This window comes from Manis pentadactyla, chromosome 10 (assembly GCF_030020395.1).
Source record: "Manis pentadactyla isolate mManPen7 chromosome 10, mManPen7.hap1, whole genome shotgun sequence".
Taxonomy (NCBI): Eukaryota; Metazoa; Chordata; class Mammalia; order Pholidota; family Manidae; genus Manis; species Manis pentadactyla.
In genome coordinates, this window is record NC_080028.1 from 4,242,632 (window position 1) to 4,257,216 (window position 14,585).

Sequence of the window (14,585 nt, forward strand, 5' to 3'; positions counted from 1 at the left end):
ATGCAAAAATTCTCAACAAAATATTAGCAAACCAAATTCAAAAATACATCAAAAAGATCATCCATCATGATCAAGTAGGATTTATTCCAGGGATGCAAGGATGGTACAACATTCGAAAATCCATCAACATCATTCACACATCAACAAAAAGAAGGACGAAAACCACATGATCATCTCCATAGATGCTAAAAAAGCATTCAACAAAATTCAACATCCATTCATGATAAAAACGCTCACAAAATGGGTATAGAGGGCAAGTACCTCAACATAATAAAGGCCATATATGAAAAACCCACAGCCAGCATCATACTTAACAGTGAGAAGCTGAAAGCTTTTCCTTTAAGATCGGGAACAAGACAAGGATGCCCACTCTCCCCACTTCTATTCAACATAGTACTGGAGGTCCTAGCCACGGCAATCAGACAACACAAAGAGATAAAAGGCATCCAGATTGGCAAGGAAGAAGTTAAACTGTCCCTGTTTGCAGATGACATGATAGTGTACATAAAAAAACCCTTAAGAATCCACTCCAAAACTACTAGATCTAGCATATGAATTCAGCAAAGTTGCAGGATACAAAATAATATGCAGAAATCTGTAGCATTCCTATACACTAATGATGAACTAGCAGAAAGAGAAATCAGGAAAACAATTCCATTCGCAGTTGCATCAAAAAGAATAAAATACCTAGAAGTAAACCTAACCAAGGAAGTGAAAGACCTATAGTCTGAAAATTATAAGACACTCATGAGAAAAATTAAAGAAGATACCAATAAATGGAAACACATCCCATGCTCCTGACTAGGAAGAATTAATATTGTCAAAATGGCCATCCTGCCTAGAGCAACCTAGAGATTCAATGCAATTCCTATCAAAACACCAACAGCATTCTTCAATGAACTAGAGAAAATCATTCTAAAATTTATATGGAACCACGAAAGACCCTGAATAGCCAAAGCAATCCTGAGAAGGAGAATAAAGCTGGGAGAATGATGTTCCCCAACTTCAAGCTCTACTTCAAAGCCACAGTGATCAAGACAATTTGGTACTGGCACAAGAACAGACCCATAGACCAATGGAACAGACTAGAGAGCCCTGAAATAAACCCAGTCATATATGGTCAATTAATATATGATAAAGGAGCCATGGACATACAGTGGGGAAAAGACAGCCTCTTCAAAAGCTGGTGTTGGCAAAACTGGACCGTTACATGCAAGAGAATGAAACTGGATTATTGTTTAACCCCATACACAAAAGTAATCTCGAAATGGATCAAAGACCTGAATGTTAGTCATGAAACCATAAAAATCTTAGAAGACAACATAGGCAAAAATCTCCTGAATATAAGCATGAGCAACTTCTTCTTGAACACATCTCCTCAAGCAAGAGAAACAAAAGCAAAAATGAACTCATGGGACTACTTTAAACTAAAAAGTTTCTGTATGGCAAAGGACACCATCAACAGAACAAAAAGGCATTCTACAGTATGGGAGAATATATTTGTAAATGACACATCCGACAAGGGGTTAACATCTAAAATATATAAAGAACTTACATGCCTCAACACCCAAAAAGCAAATAACCCAATTAAAAAATGGGCAGAGGATATTAAGAGACAGTTCTCCAAAGAAATTCAGATGGCCAATAGACACATGAACAAATTTTCCACATCACTAATCATCAGGGAAATGCAAATTAAAACCACAATGTGATATAACCTCACACCAGTAATGATGGCCAGCATCAAAAAGACTAAGAACAACAAATGCTGGCAAGGATGCTGAGAAAGGGGAACCCCCGTACACTGCTGGTGGGAATGTAAGCTAGTTCAACCATTGTGGAAAGCAATATTCAGGTTCCTCAAAAAGTAAAAATAGAAATACCATTTGACCCTGGAATCCCACTCCTTGGAATATACCCAAAGAATACAACTTCTCAGATTCAAAAGGACATATGCACCCCTATATTTATTGCAGCACTATTTACAATAGCCAAGATATGGAAGCAACCTAAGTGACCATCAGTAGATGAATGGATAAAGAAGGTGTGATACATATACACAATGGAATACTATTCAGCCATAAGAAAGAAACAAATCCTACCATTTGCAACAACATGGATGGAGCTAGAGGATATTATGCTCAGTGAAATAAGCCAGGCAGAGAAAGACAAGTACCAAATGATTTCACTCACATGTGGAGTATAAGAACAAAGAAAAAACTGAAGGTACAAATTAGCATCAGACTCAAGAGACTCCAAGAAGGGACTAGTGGTTACCAAAGGGGAGGGATGTGGAAGGGTGGGTGGGGAGGGAGGGAAAAGGGGATTGAGGGGTATTATGTTTAGTACACATGGTGTGGGGGATCACGGGCAAAACAGTGTAGCACAGAGAAGGCAAATAGTGAATCTGTGGCATCTTGTTACACTGATGGACAGTGACTGCATTGGGGTATGGGGGGGACTTGATAATAATGGGTAAATATAGTAACCACATGTTTTTTCATTGAAACCTTCATAAGAGTGTATATCAATAATTCCTTAATAAAAAATTTTTTTAATAGAAAATAAAAATAAAATGCAATTTTAGCTTTAAAAAAATGCTTGCCGTCACTTAATAAGATGTTGGTTGGTAAGCAACTTACACATCTGTAAATGTAACTGTTATTTCATAACTAAAACCAATTATGCCTCAGGTGGTCCTTATTTCAAGTCATTCTTATTTCAATCATCACTGCTCTAAAGAGATCTAATATTTTATTCCATAGTTTTTAAGAGAAAGCCCTTAATAACAAATAAGATGATACTAGTTCTTAGAGCTAGATAGAAATATAAATAAGGTATAACAATTTAGTAAGGAGGAAGTAAAATTTTCACTATTTGCAGGTTACATATGATATATATCTAGAAATTCCTAAAGAATAAATGAAAACTATTAGAAACAAAAAAAAGCTTTGAATAATGTGGATACAAATATTAATATGAAATTTTAAATGAAAAATCAATTAAAAAATTTATGGCCTTTCTGTTCTACATACAAACTACCAGGGAAGCAATATATTGGGAGAAAATACCCCAATTAAAGAAGAAAAAGGTAAAATACTTAGTACTTAGAAATAAACTTACTAAATCTCAAAACAATATGTAAAGAAACCTTTAACAAGACTGAGAGATATAAACAGAAACTTGAATAAGAGGGAAAGATACTAGTTCTTTCACAGGAAGACCCAATATTATAAAGAAATGGCTTTTAATTTAATCTATAATGTAAATATCATCTTAATACATATATAGACATATTTTTTAATCAGATAAATGGATTCCAGAGCTCACATTCAGACCTAGGCAAGGAAAATCTGAAAAAGGTAATGAGAAATGACTAGAATTCCCAGATTTTAAAACATAGCATAAAGCTGTATCAATTAAAATCTTGAGGTACTATCTCACAAAAAGTCCAAAAATATATTCAGATCTATAAAGGAAATTTGATTTAATATAAAGCTGGCATTTCATATCACTGGAGAAAAAGATACTTTTCTATAAATCATGTATTTGTTTTCTATAAATCATGATTTCTATAAATCATGATATGGTATTTCATATCACTGGAGAAAAGATACTTTTCTATAAATCATGTATGTGTTGGGATACATGTGTTAGCTATCTGGAAAAAACCTACAGGGATCCCTGTCGCATTCATTAGACTCAGGTTAATTCAAGCTGAATCCAAGATTTAAAATAAATAAGATGAAGGCATAAAAATACTAGGATAAGTCATAAGGAAATTTAAAAAATAACCTCAGATTAGGAAAGGCCTTTCAGTATGACAGAAAGAACCCCAGAAGCCAGGAAAGAAAAGATTGATAAAATGCAAGTGTATAGAAATTTTTTTTAAATGTACTTACTGATTCTCTGTCTAGTTGTTCTAACAGTCTCTAAAACAGGAGTGTTGAAATTTCCAAGTAGGCCTGACCCTTGAACAAGCTGGGTTTCAACTGTGTGGGTCCACACTTATATGTGCATTTTTTTTTTTAATAATTATTTTTTATTGAAGGGTAGTTGACACACAGTATTACATTACATGAGTTTCAAGTGTACAACACAGTGGTAGAACATTTATATACATAATTCTAGGTTCCAGCTATCACCCTACCAGGCTGTTACAATATCTTGACTATATTCCTTATGCTATACCTTACATCCCGGTTACTAATTTATTTTACCATTGGAAGTCTGTCCTTTTTTTTTTTTTGAGGGCATCTCTCATATTTATTGATCAAATGGTTGTTAACGACAATAAAATTCTGTATAGGGGAGTCAATGCTCAATGCACAATCATTATTCCACCCCAAGCCTAATTTTTGTCAGTCTCCAATCTTCTGAGGCATAACAAACAAGTTTTTACATGTAGAACAAATTCTTACATAATGAATAAGTTACATAGTGAACAGTACAAGGGCAGTCATCACAGAAACTTTCGGTTTTGCTCATGCATTATGAACTATAAACAGTCAGTTCAAATATGAATACTCATTTGGTTTTTATACTTGATTTATATGTGGATACCACATTTCTCTCTTTATTATTATTATTTTTAATAAAATGCTGAAGTGGTAGGTAGATACAAGATAAAGGTAGAAAACATAGTTTAGTGTTGTAAGAGAGCACATGTAGATGATCAGGTGTGTGCCTGTAGACTATGTGTTAATCCAAGCTAGACCAGGGCAATAAAACATCCACGTATGCAGAAGATTTCTCTCAGAACGGGGGGGTGAGGTTCTAAGCCTCACCTCTGTTGATCCCCAATTTCTCACCTGATGGCCCCCCTGCGACTGTGCCTGTCTTAGGTTGTTCCTCCCATGAGGAATCTTACCCGTCTCTGGCTAACCAGTCATCTTCCGGGGCCATACAGGGAAATGTGAAGTTGGTAAGTGAGAGAGAAGCCTTATTGTTTGAAAAGGTTAGCTTTTTACTTCTTTGCATATTTATGCCCTGTGGCTTCTATGCCCAGCATTTGTCTTGAGGTATCTTTACCACTTGGAAGAATTATGATACTCGGTAAATTTGATATGAGGCACGAATTCTATTTAAGGGTTGTAATTAGGAAGGAAGAAGAAAAGCTATAGAAGTAGCAGGCGGAAGAAAACATGGGAAGATTGATTATTTCTTTGATATATCTTCTTGTAGAGTAACTTCAGCATGTATAGGTTTTAAGCTACTACTTAAATTGCACACACACATTAACATAATAGGAGTATAGTTACATAACCAAAGCATATCTGTAATTACCAGCCATCTCCAGTGAAACCAAGAAAACCAGTTAGGCACCTTAGGCATTTGTGAAAACTTATCTATGATATGGTGGATATTGTCCAAATGAACTTGAACAGTCTGAGAGAAATCAGACAAATTAAAACAACCCATTCCTGGGGACTGTTCACATGCCATATGTTCTTTTAACAATAAATAGTTTGTAGTTGTAAGACTTTGGAGCGCTACAATTTGCACTTCTCCAAATTCTTGGTTGAGTTCCAACAGTATAGATCCAGTCCAATTTTGTTGTTTTACTGTATGCACAGCCCAGCTTAGATATCTCCTTCCTCATTCCCATGGCAGGTCCAGGAACTGGTGGGATGAGTGCATCTACAGCTGTAGCAGTGCGTGGATCTTTGTTGGGGTTTTTTGATGATCATCTTCTGGCATGAGTCTTCCAGAGGGTGCAGATGTTGGAAGTTCTTTTTCATATCGTATCTTAGTTCATTTTCAGGGTAGCCCAATTAGGCTTTGATCCTCTGTATAAACACAAACAGACCCTTTGCCTACACTTTTATATGCCCTTTATACCCTTGTGTAGAACTCGTTGGAGGTTACCACACAGGAACTGCCCTTTTTTTTTTTTTTTTTTTGCTATCACTAATCTACACTTACATGACGAATATTATGTTTACTAGGCTCTCCCCTATACCAGGTCTCCCCTATAAACCCCTTTACAGTCACTGTCCATCAGCATAGCAAAATGTTGTAGAATCACTACTTGCCTTCTCTGTGTTGTACAGCCCTCCCTTTTCTCCTACCCCCCATGCATGTTAATCTTAATACCCCCCTACTTCTCCCCCCCTTATCCCTCCCTACCCACCCATCCTCCCCAGTCCCTTTCCCTTTGGTACCTGTTAGTCCATTCTTGAGTTCTGTGATTCTGCTGCTGTTTTGTTCCTTCAGTTTTTCCTTTGTTCTTATATTCCACAGATAAGTGAAATCATTTGGTATTTCTCTTTCTCCGCTTGGCTTGTTTCACTGAGCATAATACCCTCCAGCTCCATCCATGTTGCTGCAAATGATTGGATTTGCCCTTTTCTTATAGCTGAGTAGTATTCCATTGTGTATATGTACCACATCTTCTTTATCCATTCATCTATTGATGGACATTTAGGTTGCTTCCAATTCTTGGCTATTGTAAATAGTGCTGCAATAAACATAGGGGTGCATCTGTCTTTCTCAAACTTGATTGCTGCATTCTTAGGGTAAATTCCTAGGAGTGGAATTCCTGGGTCAAATGGTAAGTCTGTTTTGAGCATTTTGATGTACCTCCATACTGCTTTCCACAATGGTTGAACTAACTTACATTCCCACCACCAGCAGTGTAGGAGGGTTCCCCTTTCTCCACAGCCTCGCCAACATTTGTTGTTGTTTGTCTTTTGGATGGCAGCCATCCTTACTGGTGTGAGGTGATACCTCATTGTAGTTTTAATTTGCATTTCTCTGATAATTAGCGATGTGGAGCATCTTTTCATGTGTCTGTTGGCCATCTGTATTTCTTTTTTGGAGAACTGTCTGTTCAGTTCCTCTGCCCATTTTTTAATTGGGTTATTTGTTTTTTGTTTGTTGAGGCGTGAGAGCTCCTTATATATTCTGGACGTCAAGCCTTTATCGGATGTGTCATTTTCAAATATATTCTCCCATACTGTAGGGATCCTTCTTGTTCTATTGATGGTGTCTTTTGCTGTACAGAAGCTTTTCAGCTTAATATAGTCCCACTTACTCATTTTTGCTGTTGTTTTCCTTGCCCGGGGAGATATGTTCAAGAAGAGGTCACTCATGTTTATGTCTAAGAGGTTTTCGCCTATGTTTTCTTCCAAGAGTTTAATGGTTTCATGGCTTACATTCAGGTCTTTGATCCATTTTGAGTTTACTTTTGTATATGGGGTTAGACAATGGTCCAGTTTCATTCTCCTACATGTAGCTGTCCAGTTTTGCCAGCACCACCTGTTGAAGAGACTGTCATTTCGCCATTGTATGTCCATGGCTCCTTTATCAAATATTAATTGACCATATATGTCTGGGTTAATGTCTGGATTCTCTAGTCTGTTCCATTGGTCTGTGGCTCTGCTCTTGTGCCAGTACCAAATTGTCTTGATTACTATGGCTTTATAGTAGAGCTTGAAATTGGGGAGTGAGATCCCCCCTACTTTATTCTTCTTTCTCAGGATTGCTTTGGCTATTCGGGGTCTTTGGTGTTTCCATATGAATTTTTGAATTATTTGTTCCAGTTCATTGAAGAATGTTGCTGGTAGTTTCATAGGGATTGCATCAAATCTGTATATTGCTTTGGGCAGGATGGCCATTTTAACGATATTAATTCTTCCTAGCCACGAGCATGGGATGAGTTTCCATCTGTTAGTGTCCCCTTTAATTTCTCTTAAGAGTGACTTGTAGTTTTCAGAGTATAAGTCTTTCACTTCTTTGGTTAGGTTTATTCCTAGGTATTTTATTTTTTTGGATGCAATTGTGAATGGAGTTGTTTTCCTGATTTCTCTTTCTGTTGGTTCATTGTTAGTATATAGGAAAGCCACAGATTTCTGTGTGTTGATTTTGTATCCTGCAACTTTGCTGTATTCCGATATCAGTTCTAGTAGTTTTGGGGTGGAGTCTTTAGGGTTTTTTATGTACAGTATCATGTCATCTGCAAATAGTGACAGTTTAACTTCTTCTTTACCAATCTGGATTCCTTGTATTTCTTTATTTTGTCTGATTGCCGTGGCTAGGACCTCCAGTACTATGTTAAATAACAGTGGAGAGAGTGGGCATCCCTGTCTAGTTCCCGATCTCAGAGGAAATGCTTTCAGCTTCTCGCTGTTCAATATAATGTTGGCTGTGGGTTTATCATAGATGGCCTTTATTATGTTGAGGTACTTGCCCTCTATTCCCATTTTGCTGAGAGTTTTTAACATGAATGGATGTTGAACTTTGTCAAATGCTTTTTCAGCATCTATGGAGATGATCATGTGGTTTTTGTCTTTCTTTTTGTTGATGTGGTGGATGATGTTGATGGACTTTCGAATGTTGTACCATCCTTGCATCCCTGGAATGAATCCCACTTGGTCATGGTGTATGATCCTTTTGATGTATTTTTGAATTCGGTTTGCTAATATTTTGTTGAGTATTTTTGCATCTACGTTCATCAGGGATATTGGTCTGTAGTTTTCTTTTTTGGTGGGGTCTTTGCCTGGTTTTGGTATTAGGGTGATGTTAGCTTCATAGAATGAGTTTGGGAGTATCCCCTCCTCCTCTATTTTTTGGAAAACTTTAAGGAGAATGGGTATTATGTCTTCCCTGTATGTCTGATAAAATTCCGAGGTAAATCCATCTGGCCCGGGGGTTTTGTTCTTGGATAGTTTTTTGATTACCGCTTCAATTTCGTTGCTGGTAATTGGTCTGTTTATATTTTTGGTTTCTTTCTGGGTCAATCTTGGAAGGTTGTATTTTTCTAGGAAGTTGTCCATTTCTCCTAGGTTTCCCAGCTTGTTAGCATATAGGTTTTCATAGTATTCTCCAATAATTCTTTGCATTTCCGTGGGGTCCGTCGTGATTTTTCCTTTCTCGTTTCTGATACTGTTGATTTGTGTTGACTCTCTTTTCTTCTTAATAAGTCTGGCTAGAGGCTTATCTATTTTGTTTATTTTCTCGAAGAACCAGCTCTTGGTTTCATTGATTTTTGCTATTGTTTTATTCTTCTCAATTTTATTTATTTCTTCTCTGATCTTTATTATGTCCCTCCTTCTGCTGACCTTAGGCCTCATCTGTTCTTCTTTTTCCAATTTCGATAATTGTGACATTAGACCATTCATTTGGGATTGCTCTTCCTTTTTTAAATATGCTTGGATTGCTATATACTTTCCTCTTAAGACTGCTTTTGCTGTGTCCCACAGAAGTTGGGGCTTAGTGTTGTTGTTGTCATTTGTTTCCATGTATTGCTGGATCTCCATTTTGATTTGGTCATTGATCAATTGATTATTTAGGAGCGTGTTGTTAAGCCTCCATGTGTTCGTGAGCCTCTTTGCTTTCTTTGTACAGTTTATTTCTAGTTTTATGCCTTTGTGGTCTGAAAAGTTGGTTGGTAGGATTTCAATCTTTTGGAATTTTCTGAGGCTCTTTTTGTGGCCTAGTATGTGGTCTATTCTGGAGAATGTTCCATGTGCACTTGAGAAGAATGTATATCCCGCTGCTTTTGGATGTAGAGTTCTATAGATGTCTATTAGGTCCATCTGCTCTACTGTGTTGTTCAGTGCTTCCGTGTCCTTACTTATTTTCTGCCCAGTGGATCTATCCTTTGGGGTGAGTGGTGTGTTGAAGTCTCCTAGAATGAATGCATTGCAGTCTATATCCCCCTTTAGTTCTGTAGTATTTGTTTCACATATGCTGGTGCTCCTGTGTTGGGTGCATATATATTTAGAATGGTTATATCCTCTTGTTTGACTGAGCCCTTTATCATTATGTAGTGTCCTTCTTTATCTCTTGTTACTTTCTTTGTTTTGAAGTCTATTTTGTCTGATATTAGTACTGCAACCCCTGCTTTCTTCTCACTGTTGTTTGCTTGAAATATGTTTTTCCATCCCTTGACTTTTAGTCTGTACATGTCTTTGGGTTTGAGGTGAGTTTCTTGTAAGCAGCATATAGATGGGTCTTGCTTTTTTATCCATTCTGTTACTCTGTGTCTTTTGATTGGTGCATTCAACCCATTAACATTTAGGGTGACTATTGAAAGATATGTACTTATTGCCATTGCAGGCTTTAAATTCGTGGTTACCAAAGGTTCAAGGTTAGCCTCTTTAGTATCTTACTGCCTAACTTAGCTCGCTTATTGAGCTGTTATATACACTGTCTGGAGATTCTTTTCTTCTCTCCCTTCTTGTTCCTCCTCCTCGATTCTTCATATGTTGGGTGTTTTATGCTGTGCTCCTTCTAGGAGTGCTCCCATCTAGAGCAGTCCCTGTAAGATGTTCTGTAGAGGTGGTTTGTGGAAAGCAAATTCCCTCAGCTTTTGTTTGTCTGGGAATTGTTTAATCCCACCATCATATTTGAATGATAGTCGTGCTGGATACAGTATCCTTGGTTCAAGGCCCTTCTGTTTCATTGTATTAAATATATCATGCCATTCTCTTCTGGCCTGTAGGGTTTCTGTTGAGAAATCTGACGTTAGCCTGATGGGTTTCCCTTTATAGGTGACCTTTTTCTCTCTAGCTGCCTTTAACACTCTTTCCTTGTCCTTGATCTTTGCCATTTTAATTATTATGTGTCTTGGTGTTGCCCTTCTTGGATCCTTTCTGTTGGGGGTTCTGTGTATTTCTGTGGTCTGTTTGATTACTTCCTCCCCCAGTGTGGGGAAGTTTTCAGCAATTATTTCCTCTAAGATACTTTCCATCTCTTTGCCTCTCTCTTCTTCTTCTGGGACCCCTATAATACGGATATTGCTCCTTTTAGATTGGTCACACAGTTCTCTTAATATTGTTTCATTCCTGGAGATCCTTTTGTCTCTCTCTATGTCAGCTTCTATGCGTTCCTGTTCTCTGATTTCAATTCCATCAATGGCCTCTTGCATTCTATCCATTCTGCTTATAAACCCTTCCAGAGTTTGTTTCATTTCTGCGATCTCCTTTCTGGCATCTGTGATCTCTTTCCGGACTTCATCCCATTTTTCTTGCGTATTTCTCTGCATCTCTGTCAGCATGTTTATGATTCTTATTTTGAATTCTTTGTCAGGAAGACTGGTTAGGTCTGTCTCCTTCTCTGGTGTTGTCTCTGTGATCTTTGTCTGCCTGTAGCTTTGCCTTTTCATGGTGATAGGAATAGTCTGCAGAACTGGGACGAGTGACGGCTGGAAGGACTTCCTTTCTTGTTGGTTTGTGGCCCTCCTCTCCTGGGAGAACAGCGGCCTCTAGTGGCTTGTGCTGGGCAGCTGCGCGCAGACAGGGTTTCTGCTTCCTGCCCGGCTGCTATGGAGTTAATCTCCGCTGTTGCTGTGGGCGTGGCCTGGCTCGGGCAGCTGCTCCAAAGTGGTGGAGTCGCGTTGGAGCAGGAGCTGCTGGGAGGCTATTTATCTCCGTAAGGGGCCTCCCTGCTCCCTGCAGCCCAGGGGTTAGGGTGCCCAGAGATCCCGGATTCCCTACCTCTGGATTAAGTGGCCCGCCCTGCCCCTTTAAGACTTCCAAAAAGCACCCGCCAAAACAAAACAACGACCACAAAAAAAAACAAGAAAAAAAAATTTTTTTAATAAAAAAAAAAAAAATTTTAATTAAAAAAAAAAAGGTGGTCGTTCGTTTTTCTTTATTCTCCGGTGCCAGCCTCAGGCCTCTGCTCACCGGTCTTTCTGCCCTGTTTCCCTAATATTGGGGTCCCTGTCCCTTTAAGACTTCCAAAAAGCGCTCGCCAAAACAAAGCAGCAAAAAAGCAAAAAAAAAAAAATGGTCGCGCGCTTTTCTTATGTCCTCTGTCGCCCAGCCTCCGGTGCCCGCTCACTGTTCTTGCTGCCCTGTTTTCCTAGTATCGAGCGCCCTGTACTCTGGCCCGGATGGCGGGGGCTGGGTGCTCGGCAGTCCTGGGCTCCGTCTCCCTCCCGCTCTGCCTGCTCTTCTCCCGCCGGGAGCTGGGGGGAGGGGCGCTCGGCTCCCGCGGGGCCGGGGCTTGTATCTTACCCCCTTCGCGAGGCGCTGGGTTCTCTCAGGTGCGGACGTGGTCTGGATATTGTCCTGTGTCCTCTGGTCTTTATTCTAGGAAGGGTTGTCTTTGTTATATTTTCATAGATATATGTTGTTTTGGGAGGAGATTTCCGCTGCTCTACTCACGCCGCCATCTTCCGCCCCACCTCTTATATGTGCATTTTTAAAAAGAAACATACTAGAAACATTTTTGGAGATCTGCAACAATATGAAAAAACATTTTCTTTTCTCTAGCTTACTTTAAAAATACAATGTATTGTACATATAGCATAAAATGTGTTAATTGACTTGATGTTATTGGTAAGGCTTCTGGTCAACAGTAGACTATTAGTAGTTAAGTTTTGGGGGAGTCAAAATTTATACATAGATGTTCAACTGCACAGATAGTCTGTGCCCTAGCCCCTATGCTGTTCAAGAGTCAGCCGTGTACTTTGGATCTGTCAATTTCTTTGTCTAGTTCTGTCAGTTTTTACTTCTTGTATTTTAAAGTCTTGTTATTAGGTGCATAAATATCTGTGATTGTTAATGTCTTTTTGCTGAGTTAATCCCTATCATTATCCTCTTTTATCCCTGTCATAATCCTTCCTGAATAGATTTTATTTCTAAGGAATTCTGCCTGTCACTACTAACTGAGCATCTCATAAAAACCCAACTGGAATTCTGATGGGACTGCATTGGATTTATATACTTATTTGGGGGGAACATCTTCAAAATACTAAGCCCTCTAATCTAAGAACATAGAATGTCTCTTCATTATTCTGATCATCTATATCTTTTATTAGAATTTTAAAGTTTTTTCCATTGAGATCTTATGTGTTCTTAGTTAATTCCCAGATATTTTGCAGTTGTTTTTCTTTTGTGAATAGTATCTATATTTGTGATACTTTTCTAGTTGGCTTCTACTGATATAGAAAATGCTATCAAATTTTAGATTGCGCTAACCTCATAACTTTGCCAAACCCTCTTATTACATCTACTACTTTATCCATTATGTATCCTAGGATGCCACTGACATCCACTTGGAGATGAAGAGTAGGCAACTGAACAAACCAGTTAGGAGTTGACACGAGAGGTCCAGACTGGAAGTATACATTTGGGGGTTATCAGTATACAGAGAGTACTTAAAGTCAAGTGCCTGGATAAGATCACCAATAGAATGAATGTGGGTAGAAAAACGATCCCAGGTGATGTTAACAAATTGAGGAGCTGAGATGGATCTAAGGAGCAATCAGTGAGAGGACAGGAATAGTATGGTGTCCTGGAGCCAAGTGGCAAAGCATTTCACTTGTGCATAGCCTGTATGTCTGCCTCTCGCAACAGAAATAAATTCTCCAAGGGTTTGTTTTAACCATTCCTGCAGGCAGTGTGGTCAGCGGTGAAGAGCGGGGACTGCCTGAGTGTGTCACACGTTGCTCCACCACCGCCTAAGTGAGCGGCCTTAGACAAGATGCTTCACTCCTGTGCTTGATCTCCCACAGCTTCAGGGAGCTAATTCATGTAAAAGCATTTATAAGTGTCTGGCAGAGAGTGACCTTTCATTAAACATTACTCTCTTTTTTAATCATTCCTGTTGTTGTGTTGTATTAGTAGTATCTAACATACTATCTAATAAAATCAGTGCTTAAAAGTGTTTGTTGAATGAGTCGTGAGGGAGAGAAAATGGAAAGGGTAAGTAAGCCACAGTCGATACTAGAATTCTTTAGGAGTTTATCGCATTGGCAGGGCAGGAAAGAGCATAGGAAGGAACATGTTCTTAAATTCCTCAGTTTGGAGTTTGGGAAGAATAGCTTTATTTTTTTTAAAGACTGACTAAATAAGAAAACCACATAAATTGTGATTTAAAGAAGAGGGGATAGAACTTATGGGTTATAAAAGATTTAAGAAACATTCAAATGGAATACGTGGATCTTGATTCAAACAAACCAGTTTTAATTAATGAGACTCAGGAAATTTGGCATTGATAGCAATCTGACATTAAGGAATTATCATTTCTATCTACAGTAGTTATGCTTATGTATCAAAAGTCACTTCACTTTCAGTGATACATACTAAAATATTTACAGATGAAATTATGTGCCGTCTGAAATTTGCTTCAGATGATCCAGTGGTGGGAAGGGGTGACGAGGAGGGTCACAAACACAAGTCACCGTGGATCGGTGATGATTACAGCTGGGTGATAGGGGAATTCATTTTAGTATTCCTTCTGCTTCTGCATTTGTTTGAGATTTCCCATAACAGAGAAAAAAATTTAAGGACTCTGTTTACCACTTGTAATGCTTGACTTTTTTATACTAGACTAGAATTTGAGAAACAAAAAACTCGGCTTAATATTCAACTTGAATATAGTCGCAATCAGCTCAAGAAGAAACTGAGTAAAACCAACACATTAAAAGAAACCATCCAGAAAGGCAGAGAAGAAATTGATGACCTAAAGAAGGTAATCACCGTGGCCGAGCGCCTCACCATTGACACGATGACGTCCCTTCATCAAGTAAACACTTACTCGTGTCCTGATTGTGGGGCAGACTTGAGATATACTTGAAGTAAAATCAACACAGTTTCATGAATTACCATGTGTTGAAGTGGGAGTGGAGG

The 14,585-nt window shown here is 38.5% G+C and overlaps 1 protein-coding gene across 1 annotated transcript in view; it reads left to right on the top strand.

Moving 5' to 3' along the window:
- SMC1B (structural maintenance of chromosomes 1B) overlaps window positions 1-14,585 on the top strand; it is a 97,719-nt gene that overhangs the window by 66,969 nt on the left and 16,165 nt on the right. Inside the window, exon 16 of the mRNA XM_057486290.1 lies at window positions 14,286-14,427. Within this exon, the coding sequence (XP_057342273.1) occupies window positions 14,286-14,427 (142 nt within the window). The remainder of the gene's footprint in view (window positions 1-14,285; window positions 14,428-14,585) is intronic.